Below are 27848 nucleotides of genomic sequence, written 5' to 3' on the forward strand. Positions count from 1 at the left end.
GCTAAGCAAATTAGAACATTTATATTAATTTACACAGTATTTTTAATTATTCTTAAACTCTTTAGCGAAATATCCGAGGAAAACGTTATGCTGTGATTTAGATACTTTAAGTGATGTAAATAACATTGTAATATCTCAAAATAGACTTGAATACTTTTTACCTTTAATATCTCTAAGTATGCTTAAATGTACCTAATAGGCTTTAATATACCTTTCACTACGTCTCATATCATAAAAAATAACCAGTTCGTGAACCAATAAAAATGGATTTTTGTGAAAAAAGTATGTATAACACACTTTTATAAGTAAAGTGTCATTTCTCATTCAAGCATATTGAAAATCATGTTAATGCTAAGCTTTTTAACTAAATATATTGGTAATAAATATACATTTTAAAATTTCTTAATTAGGCAAAAAGGATATTTATCTTATTTATACGTACCTTTTTCATTAAGAAAAATGTCAGCAGAGCTATAGCCAAGGTTATTTTTTGCGACGCATGAATATATTCCATAGTCGTCAACAACTATATTACTTATAGTTAGTAAGGATGTCCATTGATTGTCACTCATATGCGTTAAAGAAATTTCATATTTATTTATGTTTTCTTTCATAACAGTGTTGTTGAATGTCCACACAATGGTTACATTTGGATTTCCATCAACAACGCATTTGATTCGACCACTATTAATGTCCATCTCACCACCACTTTGCAAAATAACGGGTTTATCTAAAACAAAAATAATTTATTTAAGTCGATACAAAAAATATATAAAGCGCATACAATTTAAAGCAAACTCAGTATTTCAGAAAATTTGAAATTATTTTTATCAATATCACTTAGTTTAGATTTTATTTTATCTTAATAAAATACCCATTCATTTATAATGGTAGAACTTTATAATGTTACGTAGCTTCGTTTGCACATAGTTTGGGTCTGAATCAATCTAATTCCTGGAAAAAGTATCCAGGCAGATATTCACATTATTCACGTTATGGGACTAAATTCTAATGGAGCGAGGGGGTAACCTATATATTCTTATTCTAATTATATTAGTATAGACGATGAAATTAATTATTAATTAAATTAGTACATAGTTAATATTCTAATTATTTTTATTAATATTCTAATTATTCTTATTTTTATTCTAAATATTCTTATTATTATTCTAATTATTCTTATTAATATTCTAATTATTCTTATTTTTATTCTAAATATGCTTATTATTATTCTAATTATTCTTATTAATATTCTAATTATTCTTATTAATATTCTTATTAATATTCTAATTAATTACTATAGAGCTTCTAAATTCTAATTAATTAGCATAGACGATAATTTAATTTAAGAAAATCAGACCAAAAAACATACTTTCTTTGAACAAACATGCTTTTTTTCGACGGATTTGGATTTATAACCCTCAAATTATCTATATTATACTATATAGAGTAAAATTATATATAGTAGTTATATATAGTATTTAAATAAAATTATAAAGAGTAATAATATTTACTCCACGTTATTTTTTGAATTGAATATTTATAGGATAAATAAGTTTTAAAAATGTATGCAAGAACTTCTAGATGAGAAAAATTCCCGAGGTATCGCGAAATACGTAAATAATTATATTACCATTAAGGGGATCAAACTTCAGACCATTTCCTAATCAAACTATTGAGACCACATTTCTCAAACTGTGTCTAACCCCTATGTTTTAGGGGTCAATAATCTGAATTTCCCAAAAAACAGGTATGTTTATTCAGAGAAAACACATTTTGAGTCTAATTTTGTAATTTAAGATAACTTTTCTGCTTTAATTATCTAGCACATTTGAGGTCACCTCCTCGAACCATTAAGACTGAGTCCTAGAACCTGAAAATTTGTTTATTAGATCAAAATTTATTCAAGGTAATTTACGTAATTTAGTAAATTATCAATGTTTCAAAATTTATTCAAGGTCACGCGCTGTTTCTATAAACTATTCAATAAAACTGACATGTATTAGCACGAATAAAATATTTAATCACAAAAAAAGCAATTCTTTCGTATTATAGTGACAACTAAATTAAGTCTTTAAACCCATTTATATCTCTTCGCATGCTCCTTAGTTTAAGCCTCGAACCCTTTTATGTGCTTGATCGCAATTATTAAAACTAGGCTAAGATTCAATTTGTTTGATTTCACTCAAATAATGAAATAAAACATTAAAAATGCGAAAACTAAATACAGCTGTAAATATAAAATTGTTACTGAAAACCAATGTAGTGTTCATCAATATCTCATCTTAATCCACATTTTAATATTAATTGTGGCAACCCGCCACATATAATGACAATTAAATTTTTTTACGAAATTTATATAAAACCTACTGAATTATCTTTTAAGAAGATTTCAATTTTTATAGACCTTTAAGCTTTATTCAATTGAAAGCTGAGATTTTAACCCCAAATAAAATAAAATCATCTCGAAGCATTGTTTCTACCGATAAAAATATATCGAAAAATGATATCTAGATACAAAAGAAATATCCTCAACCACATTCTTTTAACTTTTTGACGTGAAAAAAAAAGTTTAAGGTTTGATTGACATTACAAACTAGATGCCTGCTGAAAGGATAAACAGCTTTCCGATTTTTTCTTAACCTCGACATCTATATTGAACCTCCACTTGTATGATTTTTATTTTATTTTCACTCGGGCCAAAATAAGAAAGGAAAAATAAAAGTAAAAGAAACTTACAGAGAACATTAAGCAGTACTGATAGAACGGAAGGAGCTGCTATGCCATTGTCCGCCCAGCATTCGACAGGGCCTCGGTGCTCCCTTGAGATATTGGCGATGTGAAGTATCGATTTAGTACTATCGTAGGTTGGCCGACTATTTCGGACCAATCCTTTTATCCTCCACTTTATCATATCCGTTTTGGCAGGATGAGCTGTTGCCTTGCATTCTAAAGTGACCTCGTTGCCTTCCAGTATCGGCCCTGAAGGAGATGTAATTTTCACAGACTCCACTGTGGCACCGTCTGGGGAAATAGAAGAACTACATTTTTACAATTTATAGGTTGGCCGTTACTGCTGTAAAAAGAAATTTTAAAGAAAAATTGAATTGATATTTCAGATACGTTGTTTCGTGAAAACTTAAACTACTGAAAATAGAAAGTTATATTTTATACATTTTATAAAGAATTTTATTATGGTGCAGTTGAGGCAATACTGCAAAAATTTTATAGATTTTAGTAGCAGCAAATTGTATTTTTTTCGATCATTGTGAAAAGAAACATTACATCTCAGATGTGAACAGAAAATCTTAAATTACAATATATTTTCTTAGTTATTTACGCAAAAATAGATTTTAATATAATTTTTTTGTAAGCCATTAAAATTCGTTAGACTAATATATAAATATTGTCTAAATTTAGGATGTGTTTTTTTACCTGTGTCATTATTGATATTTCAGATTCACTATTGTATTTTAAAGGCACATTTTCACATTTCTCTATCATAAAATAAATACATTTCCTAAATTCTTATTCTTTCGCAAATTAAAAAAACATATATGCATTTGTAGAAGATATTTTACTAAAAAGACTTCATAAAGTGAAGCAGGATATCTTTTTTTTCGGAAAATCGAAGCCCTGAATCTTAATAAAGTTTCTAAACCAAGTTAATTATTAAGTTAAGACTTATATAGTTAAGTATATAATCTGTCCTAACTGGGATTTTAAAAAAAATGGAACTTCATATATCAGCTTGAATAACTTTTCTTTAGTTAACTAATACAGTAATCTGGCGTACAATAAGCTGTTGATCCAACGGAGAAGAAGAAGACTCAAAAATTTAACTTGACATTAGTTAATTAACATTTTTTCAATATTTAATAATAATTGCTATTTCATGGTTGTTAAGTATTATAATGTTTATTATTTTATTAATACAATTATTCCATAAATTTAAATTCATAAGTTTATTACACACCACTCTACAAATGTGTGTAATAGCAAATCATTTTATTTACGAGGATATTACCTTCGAATTAATGAAACAGGAAGGAAATCATCGTTAGAAATTGGAGAAAAAAATATTTTCTGATTGTAAGAAATATCAAGCAGTAAAATGCATGAGGACTGAAAAGCACTCTACTAGTATTTCAGATACTTTCAAACTGAGAAATAAGGAAATAATTTACTGCCTATAGTAACAGAAAAACAATAAAAAAAAACAACTAAATTATTGTTGAGATATCAGTCACTCATGGTTTCCTCAATGTTAAATACCAATGTCTAAATACAGTACTTGAGGTAGGGTTATTTATTTTAAAATAGTACTAAAAAAGTTTCTTACACAAAACATTGATTGTTACAGTATTTCGGCTTTGTCCTTCATCATTTTCAGCTGCGCATTCATAAGAACCAGAGTCTCTTCTAGTAACATTCCTGATCTCTAAGATTGGCCCAATAACAAATATCCGGTGTGTCTTATCTCCGTTCTTTATTGCAACTCCTCGTTTACTCCAGATGTAAATTATATTTTCCGGATATGCTTTGGCTGTCATATTAACTGTTACTGAGCTCCCTTCTGACATGTCTATTGTGTGAGAAGTCTTTAGAAAAACAGGGGCATCTGAAAATAAAATTTATTGATTGGTATTTTATTGTTGAATTCATAAAATGAAGATCCAGGAGAGGGATGGTTAATGTCCCTTATCACCTAGATATAGTAAAGGATTTAGCATCATTTTTAGGGTTTTAACTTGAAAAGGCCATGGTATTAGTGCCACGTAATTTTGACTCTGGTTAGACGACGAGACCATTGCCTGAGCTGATATCACTCTCTCTAAACTTCTACGCCATTTAACGCACGTCTTTTAACCAAACTTCGAACTTGCACCTTGCTACGTATAAACACCGGTTATGTCGGCCCCCAGGATTGAACTCACAATCCCCAGCCCTCAAAATTAGGGGTATGGGTAAACACCTCTTAGAATAAGGATGGATTCAGCATGGATCAAATGAGTAGTCCGATGAGACGAAGTTAACAGCGCAGTGGATGAAAAGTAAGAAAGATGTCATTACGTTCGGGGTACTAAGCTGCGCAGTGGTTGAAAATACGAAATATGTCATTACGTTTGGACTGCTAAAGGATATTTATGGTAACCTGTGCAGAGGCCTACTCTTATCTCGGAGGTGTTGTATGGGTGCAGCCTTAACTGATTGCGTCATCGGGGAGCCATGGTTTAAGCCCCTGACAGGTGATTCTTAGCCTTTTTACTTCAGCACCTCCCATCTGCCATGTGTCACGTTGTGTTACACGTTATTGATTTGTGAAAACGCAAAAAGCAAATAGTGAGAAATTGACATGAAGCTTTTGTCCCCCTCAACCTTCAATTATTTTAAAAATCATTCCATCGAAATTAATTAATTAGCTGTTTAAATTAAATCAAGAATACTGAAATGTTGCAAACATATATCTCGATACATAAGTTTAATACCAAAATAAACAAGAATAAATCATAATCCTTGTTTGGTTTAATCTAACATGTCACGTATTGCATTTAGTTTCCTAGTTTCCAGAAAATTAAGGTAATTTATAATTACTGATATGAATTACATAAAATAACATATATTTTCAGAACGAAACGAATTTTGTTTTTAAAGAATATTAATTAGAAATGCTGAAAAATAGAGATACTAATGTAAATAAGGATGCATGACTTTCGATGGTTTGATAGAATTTACACTTAAAATATTTTATATTAATTTTGCATATTTTTGTGCTTTCAATTAAGATTTACAAATAAATACCTGGGAAAATCAAAAATGTTTTTAAGCAAAGTTATAAATCTCATTCGTTTATATACAGTATTTATTACTTACAATTAATTCATTTTTAATGATTGAAGATTTTTATAATTTTTATACGACAAAATGTTATTTCAAGTTAGCTAGCAAGCACCACAAACGAATTTTACTATATCAGTACAACTTACTTAAAAAATAGTTACGACAGCAGGAAAAAGAAGCTAGAAAAAAGTTAAAACAGCATAATTAGATTGCTTTTTTTAGTTGCATAGACTGATAAAGCTCTCTGATGGTCTCTTGCGGTATTTCCTGCCAAATTCGATCCAATTGTCGAACGAGAGCATCGACATTCCGTGCCAGATGCAATCGCCTTCCCATCATATCACAGACATGCTCGATGGGAGAGAGATCTGGTGATCTGGCAGGCCAAGGAAGAGTTTGACAAGCTTGAGAACAGTTCATAGCAACACGTGCCGTATGTGGTCTGGCATAGTCCTGCTGAAAAACCTGCCCAGAGCGCTGCAAAAGGAACGGTAGCAAAACAGGTCATAGGATGTCGTCGACGTACCGCTGTGCAGTAAGTGTACCTCTAATGATGACCAAAGGGGTCCGGCTGTCAAAATAAATGGCACCCCAAACCATAATGTCTTGTTGAGGGCTGGTGTGGCGTGCAATAGTGAAGGCAGGATCCCCCCTCTGACCTGTGCGTCTCCAAACACGTCTTCGATGATCGTCAGGACACAGTTGGAAGCGGGATTCGTCGCTAAAGACTATACGTCCCCAGTCGGCATCATTCCAGCCATATCTGTTCAAAACATTCATGCATACGAAATTTCAAAGCAATCGGATGATTGCTTCTTGGTGCGTCGATTTTTTTGTTATAGAGTGTATATATATACCGCTGGTTCAAAATTAAAACGACACTTCTACACTTACTTTTCATTCAAATAACATGAGAAGTGAGTGCAGAAGTGTCGTTTTAGTTTTGAACTAGCGATATATGTAGTAAAAAGTTTATTTTATTATTTTATACTCCTATTGTAAATAAGTTTGAGGTGATCTAAATTTGAACCAGTGTTATTTATTATGACAAATAATTTCTTATTTATCATTACTACAACTTTTATTATTGTTTTTATACGTTTGTTTACTATTAGTTCACGTGGTATTTTTACGAGGTACTTCAAAAATTTTAACTTTTCTTTTAAAAAAAACAGTACATTTTCATAAGTTTGTAAACGGAAGGTAACCATTACTTTGAAAGATCTTTGAAGAAACAAATGATTTAAAAATTTAGAACAAAAAGAGGGAATAAGTTAAGGAAATTTTTAAGCCAGTAAATCAATACGTTTGAAAATCTGTTATATTCATGAATAAGCAATTCAGTGTATTAAAAATAAACCATTATATAAATCATCCGATCAATAAAATGGTCAATTTCTTCTATATTTTTTTTATTAAAGGGTATGAACAGCCAACCCAATTTAGAGTTTACGACTGTCAATATTCAACTTTTTTGCCTTGTAATTTTGAACCTAATCAATAAGACAAGGGAACTCCTGAATAAGCATTCGGACAAATTAGCTTTCTTGAGGGACTTTTTGATGGAATTATCCCGCATTTGCGTTACATGGAGAAGAAAATGAAGTTCATCATTTTTTTTAAATTTTATAATCGTCATTAAACAGCCAACCCAATTTTTGACAACTAACCCAATAGGTTTACGACAACTAATGTTCAACTCCGTAGCCTTGAAGTCCAGAAGACAAGAGAGCTCTTGGATCAAGTGTTGGGAGAAATTTGCTTTCGTGGAGGTTTTTTGATGAAACTAGCTCGCATTTGCGTTACATTTCGAAGAAAACCACAAAAATAATACCTGAAGTTACCCTAACTGCAAGGGGACTCGAACCCATGATCCGTCTACCACGGAGGATATTTTACGTCAACTTTTACGGTTACGTCATATTTTACGGTCGGTGCAAGCCGGATGCGGAATTCGAATCAGGTTCACCTCATTAGAAGGCGAAAAGTGTATCTACTGAGACTTCACGCCACGATTTTCATTAATTATGATAATGATTAAAGGGTTAAATAATTAAAATTATATTTTCCATATTGGAGAATATTTTCATCATAACAAGATATAAACTCACGCCTTATCCGAAGAGTGATATTTTCTGTAACAGCAGATTTGAGTTGTTCAATTGTAGTAGAGCAAGACAATTGGGAATTATCATCACTTGCAGAAGCTATGAAAGATATTTTGCTTTTTGTAGAGAAGCCACCATAAGATGAGCTAGTAGTTTCTTCCACGTATTTCTCTAGTTGTTTTCCATTTTTTAACCAGGTAATTTTTGACTTTGGATTACTGCTTGCAGTGACACACGTAACTGTTACCTGAAAATAAACATAACACCAATAATGTGCCTGTATATTGCTTTTACTACAAAACAAATCCAGGATGTCAAATTTGAGCTTTGTTTTATTAAATTTTGTGATACAAGTCCTAAACAAAATGTTTTCTAAACTTATCAAAATTTCTGCTGAACATAACCCAATAGTGCTACTTAATATTTCAAACTAGATATTTTACCTTAATAAGTGAGTATCTTCTCTGCAACAAATACCCTAAATACTATTTCCATTTTTTAAAAAATGCAAGGTTAAGATGGTTTAATAATATATGGTTGATTCATTCTTAATGGTATATTAATGGTAATTTGAATAAGATACGATATAGAACTATCATTACATTAAGTTGGCTGGTCCATATTTGAATACGTAATTTGATGATGATCATTGCAAAATAACAAGAAAAAAATAGCAAAGAAGAATAGATTGAATAACTTCTGTTATAAATAAGCAATAAACAATCATATATACTTTTACTCTCGCAATCATCATTTGCAATCTTTGGGAAAACAGCTACAAAAACAAACTATTTCGGGCAAAAAGTGATTGTTTGGGGGATCTATATCCCAATTACCTAATTACGATTGTTCAAGCAAGCCTGATCTTTATCAGTAACTATAGCTCCCATTATCTAAAAGCAGGGGATGCTTCCGGGTAAGAGTAGAGCTCTCCATGCCAACTATAGTTAAAGTTGTTTACTGATAGTCAATAGCTCTGGTTCAATCTTCTATAAATAGCAAACTCTAACGATATGCCAAATTTGGATTTTTAAATTATTTTAAAATTTAAAACATAATTTCCTTAAAAAAGGGAGAAATCCAAAAAGGATTTTCTTTTTCATATTTGCCTTATATATATATATATATATATATATATATATATATATATATATATATATTTTGAAACTTCTAAAGGCAATATGAAATTAAGGAATTAAGTAGAATTTAAAAAGTTGAGACATTAAAATACAATTTAAACAAATTAAATTATACAAAAAAAGTAAATAAAATAATTATGGCCGTTTAGTTTCATTTATAATAATTTAAATTTTTTCTAGCTTAAAAATTCTTTTTAAAACATATGCTTAAATTTTTGCATCAATAATCACAAATACAATTTATACCCTCTTTATTGTTTTTAAAAACCTTGTCTAAGTATAAATTTTAACGAGTGTTATTTTTTTTTTTATGTTTCAGGAACTAGCTCGAATTTAATGATCGTCACTTGAGATAATCACGTTCTGAAATACAAAGAAGAAAGTTGGTCTTTTAAAATATTGTCATTTTGATGAAAAAAAAGAGCTCTGAAATATTTCGGTTCATTGAAATACTGTCATTCTTATCGATTATTAAACTAGAATAACTGTGATCTCTGAAAATAAATGGGCATTATAATTTCCAGTTCAGATTGCTAATTATGCTATGCATGCCAAGACAGAATAATTTAAAGTGGAAACTAATTTTCAGATGAAAAAAATATTTTAATCTTTTTAAAGAAGCTTGTTTAGCCGTGCATGAGGAAAGTTCAATTTAATCCGTATTATCCACGATTTATGTTTTTTTGTAACTGTATTATGAATAATATGTCTGCAATTTTAATGATCGTAATTCATTTTCGCTAGTTTGAATTCGGAAAACAATTTTTTTCAAACATTTTTTTTCTGTTAGTTTGTTATGATTTTTTTCTTCATAATAGCTATTTTAATTTTAGAGTTTCTTTTAAATTAAAAAGAAGAGAACTTTGTAAAAATAAATTCTTTAACTGATACTATTTCCACATATTTTTACTTGTTTAAAAAATGAAGTTTATAATTTAAATGACAATTAATAACCGAAATCATCTATTTGTTTACATTTAAAATATAAATTTAGTCTAACATTTTAATTTATAAGACATTTTCAGCAACACTACAATTTTGTTTTTCCGAAAATCGAACTCTATTGCAAATAAAGCATGAATTTATTCATGCGAATTTGCATGAATTAATTCATACGATTTATATTTTTATTCCATCTTAAAATAAAAGTAATAAACAACCATATAAAGAAAGAGTAAATGAAAATTTAAGAGTAAATTAAAATTCAAAATTTTATTACACAATTTATGCAGTTTTATTGTTTTGCTAATAAATTAATATTGTAACTTTAATAACTTAGTATTAACAAAATATCTTATGGACCTTATTAAATTACTTATAAATCAAATAACTGGGGAAAAAACTATGAAAAAACACGTACATTTTCAGATATTCGCAAAAGTTTTGTTCCCTTGGTATTTAATGAATTAAAATTTTAACATGTAATAATGGATATATTATGTGTACACTACACATGTTAAAAGCAAATTTCTTAATAAATTATTTTAGGAAACTTGAGAAGAAAAACATTTATATTATCTAAATATTAAGTTCGAGGATCAAAAAATTAAGGCATAATATTTTCTTCTTTAGAAAATTTAATGTCGCAATTTGGATTATTCTCTTAATTTAATTGTTTGAATTCTTTTTTTAAATTTGATTTTGCTCTCTATCTACTTGGCAGTATTTTTTTAAAGGTATAACAGTCACATTAAAAATGCATCTTAAAGCATCTTAATGTTGATACAATGATACAATGGTTAAAATTTAAAGGAAACGTAGATCAATTCAACTCATACCTAATGTTTCGTGAAATTTTCAGGTTATTATGTTTTAAATTCTAGTTCAATGTATAGCTAATTTTTATGAATTTGTAAATTTCATGTTAAATGCTGCATTTGTTAGAAAGATAGATAATATGAAACAGTTTACAAATATTCTTTATTTGAGAATAGCTGTCTCAAAGTTGGAAAGACTCTTGGTTTTTCCAATAACCATTCCTGAAACCAAAATTAAAAATTTTTATTTTATACTCCAAAAGTAATTTTATATAACTAAACCGCTATGAGGTTACGATTAGATCAATTTATCGAAATCGACATAGCTTTATAAAGCTAATATTGCGTACAATTGATAGTGTTTCCAACATTATTTTATAACATTATATTATACTTAAAACTCTTTTATGATCCCGCAAATTGAATAAACTTAAAATGCAGCCATGAGATACTCACATTTTCTCCTGTTCTAGGATCTACTGGATGTACTTGTATGGTCACATTAACGGGAGAAACTAAAAAAGCAAAATAAATATATAAAAAAAGATAATATCAGCATTTTTGATAATATCAGCATCTTCTAATCTTTCCCCCTAATCAAAAGATGTTTACCATCTTTTACTTGCTTTATCTATCTTGATTTAATAATTTAACAGCACAAGCCGATAGACTTTCTAATTCATGATTTAATAACTTATTTTAAAATATCTTTCTAGAATCAATCCCGAAAATTCCTATATTTTTTATTCTATTTTAGCTTGAAGTTTTTTAATTTCTGTTAAGAAAATAAACTGCATTGACGTCAAACACCATATAGCAAACATAATTACATGGAGTATTTACCCTATATCTTGTAGACGTGGCCCCGCATATAATGTACAATCTAAATGCACCTTTAAACTTCGATTAAAAAAATGAATAGTTTGTGCAAAATCAAGGTCTTAAACACTATATCCTCACTCATATTAGCTAGACTTCGAACCATAGTTTCTCTGATAAAATCCCACAACAGCACTCTTCAGCCACATATTTAGATTTCTTGGAAGCAATTCTTATTTTAAAAATTTCTAATAATTAAGAAGCTAATGATCTTTCTAGAATCTTATTCCTTTCCTAATGTTTGGAAATTTACTATCTACTAAAACTTGCAAGTTACTAAAACTTGCAATGGATTTAAAATCCTTCAACACATATCTACAGTCACTTACTTAGATTTCTTAAATTTTTTTCTGATTTTAAAAAAAAATCTTATAATATAGGAGTTAATGCTCTTTCTAGAATCTTATTCTCCTAATATTTGGAAATTTATTTTCGCTTAGTTTCTAAAACTTGCAATGCATGTGGTTCTCACTTTATTACCATCACACACGTTTTTCATCTCCCTTCTAATGCTTGATTTTATTTTTGTGCGAGCTTGTATATCCTTCAGAATAGGTCAATTTGGTCAAATTAGTTTTCTCCTTTGTTATAACAGCCTCATTGCGTTTCTCTTTTTTCTCTCCATGTTCTTTCAGGTTTCAGATTTCCTTACTGAATACGAACTAAAATAAGGTTTTGTTTGCTACCACGTGTGCACTTTAGAGCTGTATAGCTTAATTCATGAGATATTTTTATATTATAAAACTGCCCCGGAAGTTTATTTGAATCTCATTTCTGATCCTTTTTAGAATGATTAATTATCATTAAAAGCTCCAACCAGCGCAAGAGATACTAATTGCAATATATCATAGAGAATGGATTTGAAAAATAAATCATAAAGTAATTATTATTCGACGAAATTGTAAAAAAAACAATATTGATCAATAGGCGCTGAAATTACGAATATCTCATATCGTAACGTTTTGTGACTTGAGGTGACAAGCTTTTAAGATTAACTCTTTTTGACATGTCATATTACTTGGCTAAACTATACGCTTGACTTGGCCAGCTGTACTTGACTTTTGACTAAAGTATAAAGAAAAGAAAAGGACTAAAGTTTTGTCTTTGAACTTATAATTCAAAATTATTATGAAAAAAAATTATGATACTTAAAAAATATTTACTTTATGTTAACTTTAGCTATATTTATCTACAACCTTTGATCGTTTATTTCAAAATACCAAATAATGTTTGGTTACTAGACAAAAACAAAATGCATTCATTTCAATCTGAACTTTATATCGACAAATTGATTTCATTTTTATAAATATTGTTTTATGAATAAAGAAAGAAAATAATTTTCCTTTTCACAAAATTATATTAGCTTTAAAATTATTTTAAGGAAATAAATACTTAACAAAAACAAAAGTAACCTATAATTTAGAGCAATCTTTTTTAAATATGGTAGTATTTTTCAATAGCTTTTGAACTTAAAGGCTTCCTTACTGCTCCCGTTAATAATCTCCATGAATACTATTTTTTTATTCCATTTCTATGCTATTTTTTTATAATTGAGACCGTAACTTTCTAAAAATAATAAAATTATTTTTCTCTTTCATATTTTCAAACTTTATATTTGTTCTTATTACTTTTTTATTTGGTCTGAAATTGCAGTTTTAAAACATTCTACGAGCTGAGAATACCTACAGATAAAATCCAACGAAATTGATGCGGGTTAAAAAAGTTTCGAGGTTAATACCGAAGAAGTATAAAGAAGAATCATCTTCACTTACAAAGAACTGAAGTTCGAACAAAGGCGGAAAGAGGTTCTCTCAAAGCAGAGTTGTTGGCTTCGCAACGATAGAAAGCTCCATTGTCACTCAGTTGAGCTCTAATGAGAAGCTCACTTGACGCAAACGACCCGAAAGTGATTACAGGGGTGCTGATCTAAAAGAAAAAAAAATAAAATAAAACAACGCAAACCTATATATTGTTCATTGAAAATAATGTTTCTGGAAAGAATTAAAACGCTTACGCAGTACTGGTCAAGTGTAATTTTTTTTTCAATCATACTTAGTGACTGCCATTATATGCTGTTAGAAAATTCTCAAAACAAATTACTAAATTGCAATTTATTTAATTGATATTTTACCATATTCCTACAAGGAAGCCAAATAACCATAAATAAAACGACATCCACACTGTTAACTGTAGAAAAAACCGTTTATTAACTGTTTTCACTTAATACGGTTGAACAACCGGAAATTTTTCGCACCAACTAGGCTCACCACTCAATTTCTTGAAGATGAGTACATATTATAGCAGAGAGGATTAATCTGTCAATATCATGACAGACAGAACGGGGCTAGAGTCCCAACGTTGACACCATAATATCCCCTTCAATACACGAAGAATTTCCAGTGCTATGAACTCCCCAATTTGTGATCCTGAATTATTTGAGTACTATATTCTCATACACGTATAGATGGCAGAACTATAAATCTACTAGACTATTTTTACTGTCCAGTTACCAAATTACTTTTTTATGATTATAAACCATGCTAGTTGTAAATTGTTAAAAAACACCTTATTGTTTTGTATTGACGGTTTTTTAACCATACTAGTTGTAATCGGTTTCAAGACCATGCAGGAAAAAAAATGTTCTTCACCGTAAACTTAACGGTTGATTGTATGGATACACTATTGCAGGTTATTTTAACATAATTTTAGAATGAAAATTCTAGCTAGATTAAATTCTGATATTTGATAGATTTACAGGTTTGTTAAGTAATATTAAATGCTATTAAATCGGCTAAAATAATTACTCAAAATATTCTTAAAACTTTTGTTTTTTTTCACAAAATATTCTCAGGTATATCACAGAATAAAAGAGAGAATGAATTCAAGATATTCAAGATTAAAAAAAAAGAATGAATTTATAAATTTATATGACTCCTAACAAATACATTTATAGTAGTACTGGGTAATAATTAATTGTTAATAGCGATTGATAAATAAACAGCTAACACTTTTCTACCTTGATAATAAATAGAATGAAATATAAAGAAATGTCTTTTCCATTTTTCAGCACTTCAACTCTCATAAATTGTCAGGAGACATGACGCAAAAAATCAAGAATTAAGTTCACATTTTGTCAAAATTCAAGCTCTAAATATTCTTGGTAACTGAAACTTACTTGGTGCTTTGCAAAATACATTAAATCTACAAAAAAAATGTTAAAATCATGTCTACAGCTTCATAGTTAATTTTTTGGAAGATATATTTCTTACATTTAGATAAATTCTGTCAAATTCATTTATTGAAGCATTAGATAAAGGCAAATAAATCAATTTCTATCAAAAACGTTAGTTTCACAGCTATTATAATAGCCTTACCATCTTAAAATTCAATGGTTAGTAATAAGTTTCGCTAAATTAAGCTCATTTCAATGGCAAAAGCTTACTAAAATATTATATTACTATATTATTTGATTAAAAACTTCATTCTCTTCAAAAATATATTAATATCATAAAATCTAAAGATAATTAATTTTTGAAGCGAATGAAGAATTTATACAGATAATGGGTTACAGTTTTAGCCTTTTAGGGTTAATTATTTAATATTAAAATATATAAAGAAGATATAAACGAGTTCTCATTAATTTAGATAGACTCTCAAATGTTCTGAAACACGAAAAAAAATTATTGTTTAATAAGAAGTGTCTAATTTTTCTATGAGTTATTCAATAATCCCCCGCTTCATGCATTACCCACTGATGTAAAATTAACAAAATAAAGCTTTCTAACAGAGATTCTTTAACAAAAATTAATGATATTTTTTTAATTAAAGGTAAAACAATGGTTTGATTTGGTTGTATACACTACTGGCTTACTGGCGACACTCTGGCAATTCATCCATAAGGATCATTCGAAGACATTAAAAGTGCATAATATAATTACATTGACGCAATTTTTATTGGAGGGCACCCAGATTAAATATCAATTAATTTCGTCTCCGCACCATGCTCCTTATCCACTAAACTGTGCATTTAATTTTTGGTACTTTATAAGTGTCACTCGAGGGAATTCTGAACTATCAAGAAGCGACAATATTAAGTGCAGTCCAATCAGAAGGTCTAGTCTTAAGAAATTTGAATCGAGTCCTAGCTTATGTCTGAGTAGACAAAGACTTAATTCACATCACCTATAATGCGATAGAGATAAATTGGCGAGATTTTAGATTTTAATTTCTCTAAAAATCACACTTAAAGACTTTACAACAATAAAACATTTCACTTACTTCTCGATCTCCTTTAAACCATCTGATTGTTGCTGCAGGATTTCCTCCTTCTGATGTACAGTTTAATTTCAGTATATCCCCTACTTTAAGGGATGTATTTGTATCATAGCCTAATATTATTGGAGGTTTTGGAGGATCTGAGGAAAAAAAGGAAAATGCAGTGCGTCGCATGCCCTTAATATGTATATATATATGTATTTTTCTAGCTTTTAAAAATTTCCTTAATTCCTAATTTCTTAATCATTCTAAATTTAGTTTTAACAAAATCAAATCAATTATTTAATTTTTATTACATATTATGAACTTATTCTACTTTAATGAGGAAGAAACAAACATGCTATAAGATATAAAGATATAAAATTCGGAAAAACTACTTATCAATAGTTAGAATGTGGGATGATAAAATCATAAAAACCAGTTTGATTGCATGCTGGAACTTACGTTTTTAAAAAAACCATTATTCAACTTTTTTTAAGACATTTTAGTAAGTTTAGATGCTTTCATTTCAGTAGATAATATTTAAATCCTCACCTTAAAATTAATTTCCTACCCCTTAAGTGCTTCTTCTTCGATAATTATACTAAAATCAAAGTTGATATTTAAGAAATATAAATTTTTGTCAATAAAAAGTAGAAAAAATAAGCACTTTCTATTTAATCTTTTTTTTAATTTTTAAATGAAACTTAAGGATAAATTTTACTTCTTTACCATTGTAAAGAAAATTTATTTCGATGTTCAATGAATCGCAATACTTAATAATTTTGTTAGCTGAGATGATTTGACATTTTTTTAAGATATAATTTTATTTGAAAAAGAGAAAAGTTACTTTTACCATTTATTTGATTTTTGGACGGGACATGTAACGGACATGTTGACGGGACAAAAACAGGATAATTTAAGGATTTGAAGAGCATGTATGATTAAGCATTGATATGGCTGAATTTTGCCGACACTGCCTTTAGTTTCTTTCTTCAAACCATTCGTGACTGAGTGTTAGTTGGTCTAAAAAATAGTTTTCAAGAAATTTAGAAGAAAAAATGTCGGTGTGTTAAATCTCTTGATTGGAGTGGCAAGTTCTGACCCCCAAAACCCAAGATTACACAATAAAAATATGAAGTAGTAAAATTGTTCTTACAAACAACATCCAAATTTTAAAGAAAATGAACTTACAAAGCAAAAATTACTTCAAATTAAAATGTTTTGATTACATTTGGACACTTTTCTAAGTTAGTGTTTGTAGAATAATTTGATTTAGAATGATTGAAAAATTATATACACAGAAGCAATATTCCATATTATATTAGCTAATATAAACTTATATATTCATGTTTAGAGATTTATTCATTAAAAATTGTAAACTCATGTAATTAATTCATGTAAATTTATTTATAAAGTACTCACACACAACGAGCAGTTTATGCGTTGCAGATGCTGTCCCAAACACGTGTGGATTCTTTGCAAAGCAAGAAAATATTTTTGTATCCGGTTCCTAGCATGAAAGAAAATGTTCTATGAATAAAATCGATTTGAGAAATAGAGGAAGATGATGCAGGGGAAAGGAGACAGGAGAAAATACTCTCTCTAACGGAAAGAACATTTTTTTGGTTGTAAGAAATATAAAGAATTCCATAATATACTGAGAAAAATTCTGTGACATTTAATATAAGGCACTCCAAATGATGGGTCAAAGGTTATCAACTTTGGAAAAAAAACTGCTATTTTTATTTGTTTTTTAAATATAATTATTGTTTTTTAATTATCTATTTTTAGTAATTGTAATAAACTAAGTGTGAAAATATTTTTTACTGGTCTATTTTCTAAACAGATGCAAAAGATGTTTTTAACTCGTGCACTGAGAAAAAAAATCACCAGATCTAGCGGATTATGGTAAAACTTCACCATGTTTCTGAACCTATGGAAGCACAAAAATGCTTGATAAATTTTACCGAAGTGCTTTGGTACTGATTTTAATAAAATAAGCCATTGCATATAGTTTTATAATATGTGGTAAAATTTGGTAAGTTTATCATGATACCTTAGAGCATGGGGAAAACCATTGATCAATTTAAATTTTCCTTTCAGTTTTGCATTTTTTTATTAAATGTGTGGCAATAAGAACTATAGTTTTGAAAACCGGAATTTTCCGTTAAACTGTTACCATATGAATCGAAACTTTACTGAACTAAATTTAATTTTCAGTTTTGTATTTTTTACTAAATGTTTAAATAATGGTAATCTGTCAAATGTTTACTAAATGTAATGCGAACTATAATTTTCAGAACCGGAATTTCTGGTAAACCATTATCATATGAAAGGTAAAATTATCAAATAAATGGTTTAAATATCGTACATTTTGGTTTTACAAAACTAGAAATATATTTTTTTTACAAGAAATGTCATTACCATTCAGCACTGTATTTTATTATCCAGATTTATTTTCTCTGTGGGGTCTTTAAAAATAATGATTATTTTGTTTCAGAAATGAGCACAGGATTGTATTTGAATCCGCTATGAATTTTATTCAGAATTTTATTATATTGACATGGGATTTTAAATTTTTTTTAAACAATGCAACAACAAAAGTAATTTATAATTTTCTACAAAATGAGTTTTGTAATAATAAAATACATTAATTAGTATCAGGTTCATAAAATTTAAAAATATGTAAACATAGAAAAGCATAGGCTAATTTACAGCGTTTTACGCAACTCTCACATTTTAACTAAAATTCAATAACAAAGTTTAAGTGAAACAAAACAAAAACACGAGAAATGCATTTTCTTAAAGCCAAATCGTAAATTACAGTTGGTTCTTTAAATACAAAGCATTTAGTTTCCTAACAAATGAAGCTTCCTAAATTGCTTTCGTTTCTGTACATGGGATGGAAGTAAGTGATAGCTCCGCATATTACCCTAAGTTCGCAAAACTAAAACCCATTAAAGTAGTCAACAAGGAATTTGCAGAGAATTTCTTCTAAAACTAAGCGGAATTTGCGGAATTCCCAGTTAGCTATCAATCGCTGTCTTTTACACTTGTAATTGTTGCCGGAGGATTCATTTTGTTAAACTGGTACAGTAAGGTTAGTTACCGGACTTACACATTATTTTCGATTTTTGGAAATTGTGTTCCTTACTTTGAAAGAGCAAACACACTTCGTGTTAAAATATTTGTTCCAAAAGAAAAAAAAAATACGTAACACAGCAAAACGCTCCATGAATGCTAAAATGTTATGGTTTGAGTCTATGATTTTTCTTGCATTTGGGATATATTATAACTAAAATTATTAATCTCATGGCTTGATGATGGCTTGATGATCTTACTCTGATATGAGTATATTTTTATCAGATTACCTGGTTTAGCTATTCAAATTTACTGGTTCAGATCAATTAAAATCAATCATTTTGTAGTAATTCTTACTCTACAAAAAGTATTCCTACTCTACAAAAAGTTACTACTACTCTACAAAAGTTATTCCCACTCTACAAAAAGCATGGTCAAATCTACCAGAAACCATAAAATTTATTCTGTTTCGAGCTCTGTAGGAACATTAAAAAGTACGGTAAGTATTAAAAGTATTTTAAGTATTTTTATCAAAGCAATTTGATAATGGTTCATAGCAAAATTAACAGCAAAAGATTGTTTTATAATATGTGATAAATAATTGATAAACGATATAAAATTTGTTAGTTTTATCATGATTACTTAGATCATCGCATAAAAACCATTTAATCAGCTAAATTTACATTTCAGTTTTACATTTCTTCTTATAATTGTGTAGCAATAAGAACTATAATTTTGAAAAATAGAAGTTCCGGTACATCCTTACCATTTGAACGAAAAAATTACTAATTGAAGGATTTAAATATCATATATTTTGGCTTTTAAAAATAGAATTGTGTTTTTCCTTACCAGAAATATCATTACCAATCGGTACAATATTTTTACCAGAATTTTTGTATCCGTGTATGAATCTTTTGATCTATTTTTATTAAATTAAATCAGCGCAGTAGAATACGTGACAATTGTTCTAATTATATGGCGTGATTAAGTTTAGAGAAATGGATCGAATTGAATAAAATTTCTTGATTTAATTTGGTCTAACCTCGAATCGTTCTAAAATTTCGAAACAGATAAGTCGAATTCTGTTTTTTTCAAATTATTTTTAACGAACTACTGATAAACGTTAATTAATAGCAATATGCTTATCCGCAAGAAATCTATGATCTAAATGAGCCAGAAGCGAACAATTCTACATAATTAATTAAAAAAAGATAACAAAAAATGCTGAATTTAATAAATTAATTTAATAAATATTTTCATTTTATTAATTTAATTTAAATTTAATAAATTTATAATTTATTTAAATCAAATATATATATAGGCTTCTTCACGTTTAATAATATATAATTGTTCATTCAAAAACAGACTATGAATTACACTGAAGAGCCAAAAAAACTGGTATACCTGTCTAATATCGTGTAGGGCACCCGCGAGAGCGCAGAAGTGCCGCAACACGACGTGGCATGGATTCGATCCATGTGTGAAGTAGTGCTGGAGATAATTGACACCATGAATCCTGCAGGGCTGTTCATAAACCAGTGGGAGTAAGAGGGGGTGGGGATATCTTCTGAACATCACGTTGCAAGGCATCCCAAATATGTTCAATAATGTTCATGTCTGGGAGTGGATCCAAGAGCACTCTTCTGAATTTAGACACTTCCGCTGGCCACCAAAATCCCCAGACATGAACATTATTGAACATATTTGGGATGTCTTGCAACGTGATGTTCAGAAGATATCCCCTCCTCCTTTTACTCCCACTGGTGCATGGACATCCCTGCGGGATTCATGGTGTCAATTATCTCCAGCACTACTTCACACATTGGTCGAATCCATGCCACGTCGTGTTGCGGCACTTCTGCGTGCTCGCGGGGGCCCTGCACGATATTAGGCAGGTATACCAGTTTTTTTGGCTCGTCAGTGTATAAGTGATTTATGAAGTTAGTCTAGTCAATAGTAAACTAGTAAAAACAACTAGTAAATGAGTGAATATTCATTTGTAAAAAACTTTGCAAGTAAATGTGCATGTTATTTATAAAAAAGAAAAAATAATGTCAGTTAAATAAAAATGGCATTTTCTGATAAGCAGTTAGAAATTGTCTGTTCTCCATAAAGGTCTTTTTTTTTTCATCTTATCATTTAGAACAAATATCAATACTGGTAAATGTGTCCAAATCAAGTATTATTTGAGTTTTAATGTAGTGTTTATTGCTTTCTGTACAGACTTCAATTTAATTCTATTGATTTATTTTCGGTTACTAAATTTTGTATAAAATGACATGATGCAGATTTTGTCTGTTGTTGTTTTCCTCAATGAAAAACTTTCTCTTTTCTACTATTATAATTTGTTTTCAAAAGTAAGGCGAGATCATTGAAAAAAAGTAGTTCTTTAATGGCCGCTTTTTAAAAGCAACTTTATAATTAACCTCTTTTTTTACTTCTCCACTTTTTTTTTTATCGGTGGTTACTCAAGTAAATTTGATATCAGTGTTAATGTGATTGACCTGGATAATGATTTGATACATTTTCTCAATAATTTTTTCATTAACTACTTACCTAAAGGGCGTGCAATATTTATTTCAACTTTGAACAGGATTCTAAAAGCTAATATGAAGAACGAGAATAACAGAGCACTTTTAAATTTACTAGTATCAAACTTAAAAATAATTTTGTTTACATTTCTTTAATAAGCATAATTTAAGTTATTCTGAAGCGTAAACTAAAGAATTTACCTGCCTGGACAGAGTGAATGTTAAGTTGCTAGTTGTAATCCATCCGTCATCAGTCCGTGTGACGCTTTCAACACCGGCATTAACTTCTTTTCCGTCAATCGTCCACGTTAAGTCAGATTTTGGATTGCTAACATCAGTTATGCAACTTAAAGTTATTGCGCTTCCACGTGGTGCTTCAAAAGGACCACGGATCCACATTTTGTTTGAAAGATCTATTGGAAAGGAAAATTTTTTCTCGCAATTTTTTCTACACGGATAAATGAAGTGAAAAAATCATATTTAAAATGAGATAATCAATAGGAAGTACAACACACAGCTAAAAAAACACTGAAAAAACAGCTGCAAATTTTAAGGCGGTCTCCTTTTTGCAGCATTCAGAACTTTTGTATCATAAAGAATTTTATTAATATTTTGCTTAATAAATACCAATAAAAGCAACCGTAACGCCATTAACGTCTTTGCGCAGATTACGTAATTGTGATATTTTTTAATGTAAGAATTTATTTAAAAATTATAAATAACTGTAAATTGAAGAAATACCGTTGTGGTTGAAGAAATACCGAGGTAGTGATTTTGATTTGAAAGATTTTCCTCCATCAAGGAAGCCCACCCAGATTGTTGATGACAAAAGAAATCGATTCAGTCTAAGCCAGGTTACACAACGTCAGAGATTTCAGAAACATTAAGGATCAGTCAAAAAAGTTTTGGGTCCATTAAGAAAAACACGGATGCATAAGCGAGCGCAAAATTTCGCTTCTTCATGAATTCAAAAAAGTTCATTTGACGGCACGATAAAGCATTTCTTATATTCTCATGAAACGTTAAAAAAATTATGGTTCTTTTTAACAAATAATAACTGGTCAATGGGGTGTACGAACAGTTTTTGCCTTTAGGCGAAGACTCGCCATCAATGACTTCAAAGCCAGAACTTCATAAGGAAAAGATTATGTTCTCAGTGAGGTGGGATTGAATGGCTGTGGTGATTTTTTAGCACCAACTTAGGAATAGAGCTATCTACTAAAATGTTTTCTGTCGGCAATTGAACAGCTTGAACGAAGCTATCAGCCCTAAAAGTCATGAATTCGTCAATCATAAAGGAGTAGTATTCAATCACAAAGCAAAACCACAAACAACTTTGGCGACGCATGTTATTGGATCTTGGATGGGTTGTGTTACTATACACGTAAACTTACACCGTTATACTTCCACTTGTTTCGGTATTATCAAAACTCCTTCGTGGAATAACGTTACATTGAGATGAGGTTTCAATCAACACATTGTACTACACCGTTTTTTCGCAAATAAAGGTATGTTCTTCAACGAGCGAGGAATTATGAAGCTCACAGTACGATAGCATAAGTTCGTCGAACAACAACATTATACATTATTGCCTTAGTATTTAACCTTTAATTAAATATATGACTTAGAAAAATATAGAAGGAAAAATGCAATATAGCCTACATAGCCTGTTTCAGTTATTGTAATTTTAAATTATTCAAGATTTTAATTTCTTTTTTTTTTCAAGCTTCTAAGAATCCGGTTTTTTTTCTGGCAGGTTATCAATTTATTTATTTTTTATACTGTCTAGTACATAAAAAAAGCAATTTGTAAAAAAAAAAGTTTTGGTATAGTGCTATTCAAATAAAAAAATTTAAATGCCCACATACTTACAATAAACGCTTAACTTGACAGACGTAATTAAAGGTTCTTTTGTGGCAGCATTTGTTGCATGGCAGTAATATGATACTGTGTTGTCTGCAGCACTTACGATGAATGTAAGGTTATTGGTAGTGACGTCTTCCCCCAAAATGTGTAAGTACGTTGCATCTATCTGAACATTAGCACGGTACCAAATTACTTGTGGAGGAGGATTGCCACCCTCTGTAATGCATACTACTGTTATTGACTCCCCAGCATTCACTATGGTTCCTTCTGTGTACCCTTCTATTCTTGGAAACGCTGGTGAGTCTAAAAGTAGGAAAAACAGAAAAACAAAAATTTAATTAATTTCTTTTACATTATTTAAATATAAATTTAGTAAATGTATTTTAGTAAATGTACTGAATTATAGGTTAAGTTAAGAAACTGCCAAACATTTTTAATGTTTTTTATCTAGCATATATGAACAAATAGTTTCAAATAGTTAGGGTACAAAATGTTATTAGTTTTTATGGTTTTCAAAAAGAAATTTGGTGTATGATACTTTTCTGTTGGATTGTTAACAGTTCTGAAGGCCCTCCAAATTTAGATAGATTTTGCTAATAAGAATTGCAAGATTTAACCTAATAGATCATAATACATAGTTTGAACAGAAATTGTTTATTTCACGTTCTTCATGTAATGAGAAAGTACTACGTGGTATAGGAAATTTGTCCAAAGAATCAACATCTGGAAGGATCACATTATTATTAGGCTTTAATGTAATAAAATACACAAAGCGCACTTTTTGTCAATGATAGCATTGGCGTTTATTTAATGCTAAAAATGTTAAAAATGTACCGAGTCACATATTCTAAAAAGATTTCGTTAGTCCTAAAATCCCATCATATGACTCATTGCTAATAATCTAGATTAAAGTTTTGAAAAGTTTAAAGGTACATATTTAAGGAAATAAATATATTTATGTAAATATTGAAAAATATAATTATATTTCTATTAAAAATAATTAGATTTTTTTTTAAATTCTCATAATTAGATATTTTTAGAGCAAATATTTTTGTTACATTTGTGAGGGTAAGTATATTTTGTAAATGCATTACATAATTAAATTTACACATTATTTTCTCTAATAAAATTTAAATTGCAGATTTTAAGTATGTGATGTGTAAAGTACATTTTTTTAAAAAAAATATTTTTCATTATGCAAACTATTTTCAAAACCTTTCAAAAATAAAAATAAAAAATCGTACATTTTGTACTCTAATGCATCGAAAGATAATTAAGAAAAGTGAGGAAAGTTTACACACTCTGTAATCTTAAGAAAAGATTATACCTTTAAAAAATCTAAAGGATGGACACACTCTAGATTCAAATAATTATTTTTTTCCTTTTGAATGTTAATTACTTTGAAAAGAAGCAGTGAGGCACTTACGTAAGACACTTAAAGTAACATCCGTTCTCATTCTGTGATCAAGAGCTTTGTGAAGGGCTTCGCATGCAAATTTTGCTCCATTATCTTGCTTCAGAGGATGTATTGTTAAATAGCTTGTTGCCGTATATCTTGTTTTTCCTTTTCTTTCTTCATAATGGACGGATTCTAAGAATTGAGTGCAAAAACTTAGCATTTCATAAAAACTACTATTTTTTGCTCATGGTAAAATATTTGTTTGTTAATTTAAAGGAATATTTTGAAGTTCACTATAAATATGTCTTAAAATTTTTATACCTCAAAGTAGAAAATATTCAATTGGTTATAACCTATAATCTGCTGAAAATTTAGATCATAATTAGAGCATACAGAGTGATTAGAAGATGCAGACTAATCCTTCTTAGGCTTTTTGGCACCATAAATCAGGTTCACAATAGATTGATCTTAAGACACTGTTCCCTGTAAATCACCGAGGTCTAGCCGCCCAGGCTGTTTTCAAAGATTGGGTTGGTTACTTAGTTGATCAGGACCGTGAAAGGACCGATAGTGTGCGGTATCAGTCCCCGCTAAACTGTTATGCTGCAAAGTCCAGACCATAGGAAATAGAGTGCGTGCAGTCAAATGAGGAGACTGGCATCCGGCTCACTTCGATCACAGCGCTGACGTAAAATATACTCAGTGGTAGAAGGATAGCGAGTTGGAGTCCCCTTGCTGTCGGGCTAACGATGGGAAGTTTTTCTATCCATGTGACGCAAATGCGTTTTAATTCCCTCAAAAATTCTTATACGTAGTGTAATTTATCCGAATATTTGATCCAGGATTTCTCTTCTCTTCAGGATTGGGTTCAAAATTTCAAGGCTACGGAGTTGAAAATTGATAGTTGTTAACTCAAAATTGGGTCGATTGCTCAACGACGGTTGTAAAATAAAATTTAAAATAGCCCATAAGGAGATCTGGAGCGAAGTAAATAAAATACTACAACATCTTTTATCTAGATGCAATTTATACTGCTGCAACAAATTTGAAACATGTTTTTGCTTAACTGTAACTTATTTCTCAAAACGTAAACCTCAATTTATTGCACTTAAAATTTCAACCTATTTTTCGATTAATGCAAATATTTTTTAAACCGCAAATTTTCTAAAATACTTAAATTAATAAAAAAATACTGCTGAATACTTTTTGATTAATCCAGTATATATATTTGCTGCGTAATGCATGCATAGCGAGATGTGGTTTCCTATGCTTTAAAAATATACTATTGTTTTTTGTTCTAAATTTTTTATTGTAATAAGTGTAAATACAACTAAGCATAAATTTAATAAAGTCAGTTAGCTAACATATTATATTTGTTTTAAGTTTTAGAACAATGATTAACATCAAATGTTCCATGAAGAAAACTTTAAAAAATATTAAAATCTTCTCGCAACAGGGCAGCCTTGACCAAATGGGTCATAGATAACAGCACCACTATTTTGGTTCAATGTTTTTAGAATTTTTCGACGAATTACAGTGCACTAAATCGAAATACAGTGCACAAATTACAGTGCACTAATCTTTATTTAGAGAAAGTACGTTTTTGTGTCCTATTTTGCAACTTTAAAAATTGTCTACACTGATTAATTAGCATATTTAAAGTCACTCTCTCTAGCCATTAATATTGAGTCCTAGAACGTGAAGATCCGATAATTAGATTAATTCAGGGAGGTCAGTTTTTTCTTTTTTTAGTGCACTGTATATTATAATTGTATAGAATTATGCTCCCATAACTTTTCTATTTAATTGGTTTGTTGATTGCTAATAAATTTATTTACTAATTGAAGCGGGATAGGCTTTAAAAGTAAGACTTAAGTCAGATAAACCCAATGTTATACAAGAACAGCTTGGTAAAATAAAGCAAAATATAGTTTTAACGACGAACAAGCATAACACTCATTAAATTTCTTCAGATTTTATCTTAGACAAAAAAAAGTTTTCTTATCAATGTTAACTTAAGATCAATTATATAGTTTTCAAAACCAATGTATATTGTGTTTTGTTGTTTACAAAAATTGATGAATTTACAAAAGAAAAATATTCAAATTTTGCAAGTTAAGATTCAAATTTCCTTGATCATTTAGTAAATATCCAACTAGTATATGCGCATATGAAGTTACTGCATCAATGATCAAAGTAATCACAAAATAGTGTTATCATGTTCTATACTGTGTAGCTCAGTTACCTTAATAATAACAACGATAGCCTAGAATTTTTCTCCGTATAAATAATTTACCGTGTCTAAGGGCACAAGGCATTTAACATAATCAAGCGTAGAACGTTTGACGATACGACTGCCATTTAGGGACTACATGTGATCATGTCAGTGTATTTATTGATTATTATGTATGTGCTATTATGCTGCATAAGACAACGCAGAAATTTATTTATAGGCCAAATAAATCTCAATAGACGAGTATATTAAAATCTGCATCACAAAATAACGAGTGCATTCGGTTTATTTATTGATTAATAAATAAACTATGCTATGATTAAAAAAAATCAGCTCATAGTTGGAATTCTTACACTATGCCTAAAAGAATGGTGCAAATAATTATTACATACATGTTTTAAGTAATTTGCATTTTTTAACTTTTTTTAAAAATGTTTTTAGTCTTAATGGTTTAAAATAAGACAAAACAAACGGAATAAAGTTAAAAGAAACTCTAAATTTCTGCTTCTAACCATATTTAAAATATCAATTCTTCAAAAAATAACTCAATTTTAACAGTTATAAAATCTTACTAATAAAACTCATATTAGGAATTATACCAACTACTAACATACAATAAGTCCCTTTAGTTATTTAAAACAATAAGTTAAAAATTTAAAAGAGTTTTTTTACATTGCATTTTTTTCAACTAATTTAGAAAAAGTAGAATTTTCTTAGAAGTCTTAGAAGACACTTGATAATGCGAATTTCATAAATA

General features: G+C 29.3%; 1 protein-coding gene across 1 annotated transcript in view; it reads right to left on the minus strand.

Moving 5' to 3' along the window:
- LOC107453570 (synaptogenesis protein syg-2) overlaps positions 1-27848 on the minus strand; it is a 91100-nt gene that overhangs the window by 26088 nt on the left and 37164 nt on the right. The window contains exons 6-16 of the mRNA XM_087157519.1: positions 24886-25050; positions 23466-23762; positions 21795-22006; positions 17404-17491; positions 16003-16139; positions 13497-13650; positions 11302-11360; positions 7953-8196; positions 4343-4621; positions 2740-3024; positions 443-730 (exon numbers count right to left, since the gene is read on the minus strand). Of these exons, the coding sequence (XP_087013645.1) occupies positions 443-730; positions 2740-3024; positions 4343-4621; positions 7953-8196; positions 11302-11360; positions 13497-13650; positions 16003-16139; positions 17404-17491; positions 21795-22006; positions 23466-23762; positions 24886-25050 (2208 nt within the window). The remainder of the gene's footprint in view (positions 1-442; positions 731-2739; positions 3025-4342; positions 4622-7952; positions 8197-11301; positions 11361-13496; positions 13651-16002; positions 16140-17403; positions 17492-21794; positions 22007-23465; positions 23763-24885; positions 25051-27848) is intronic.

The sequence above is a fragment of the Parasteatoda tepidariorum genome, chromosome 2 (assembly GCF_982258835.1).
Source record: "Parasteatoda tepidariorum strain Cologne lab strain chromosome 2, Ptep-v5.0, whole genome shotgun sequence".
Classification (NCBI taxonomy): domain Eukaryota; kingdom Metazoa; phylum Arthropoda; class Arachnida; order Araneae; family Theridiidae; genus Parasteatoda; species Parasteatoda tepidariorum.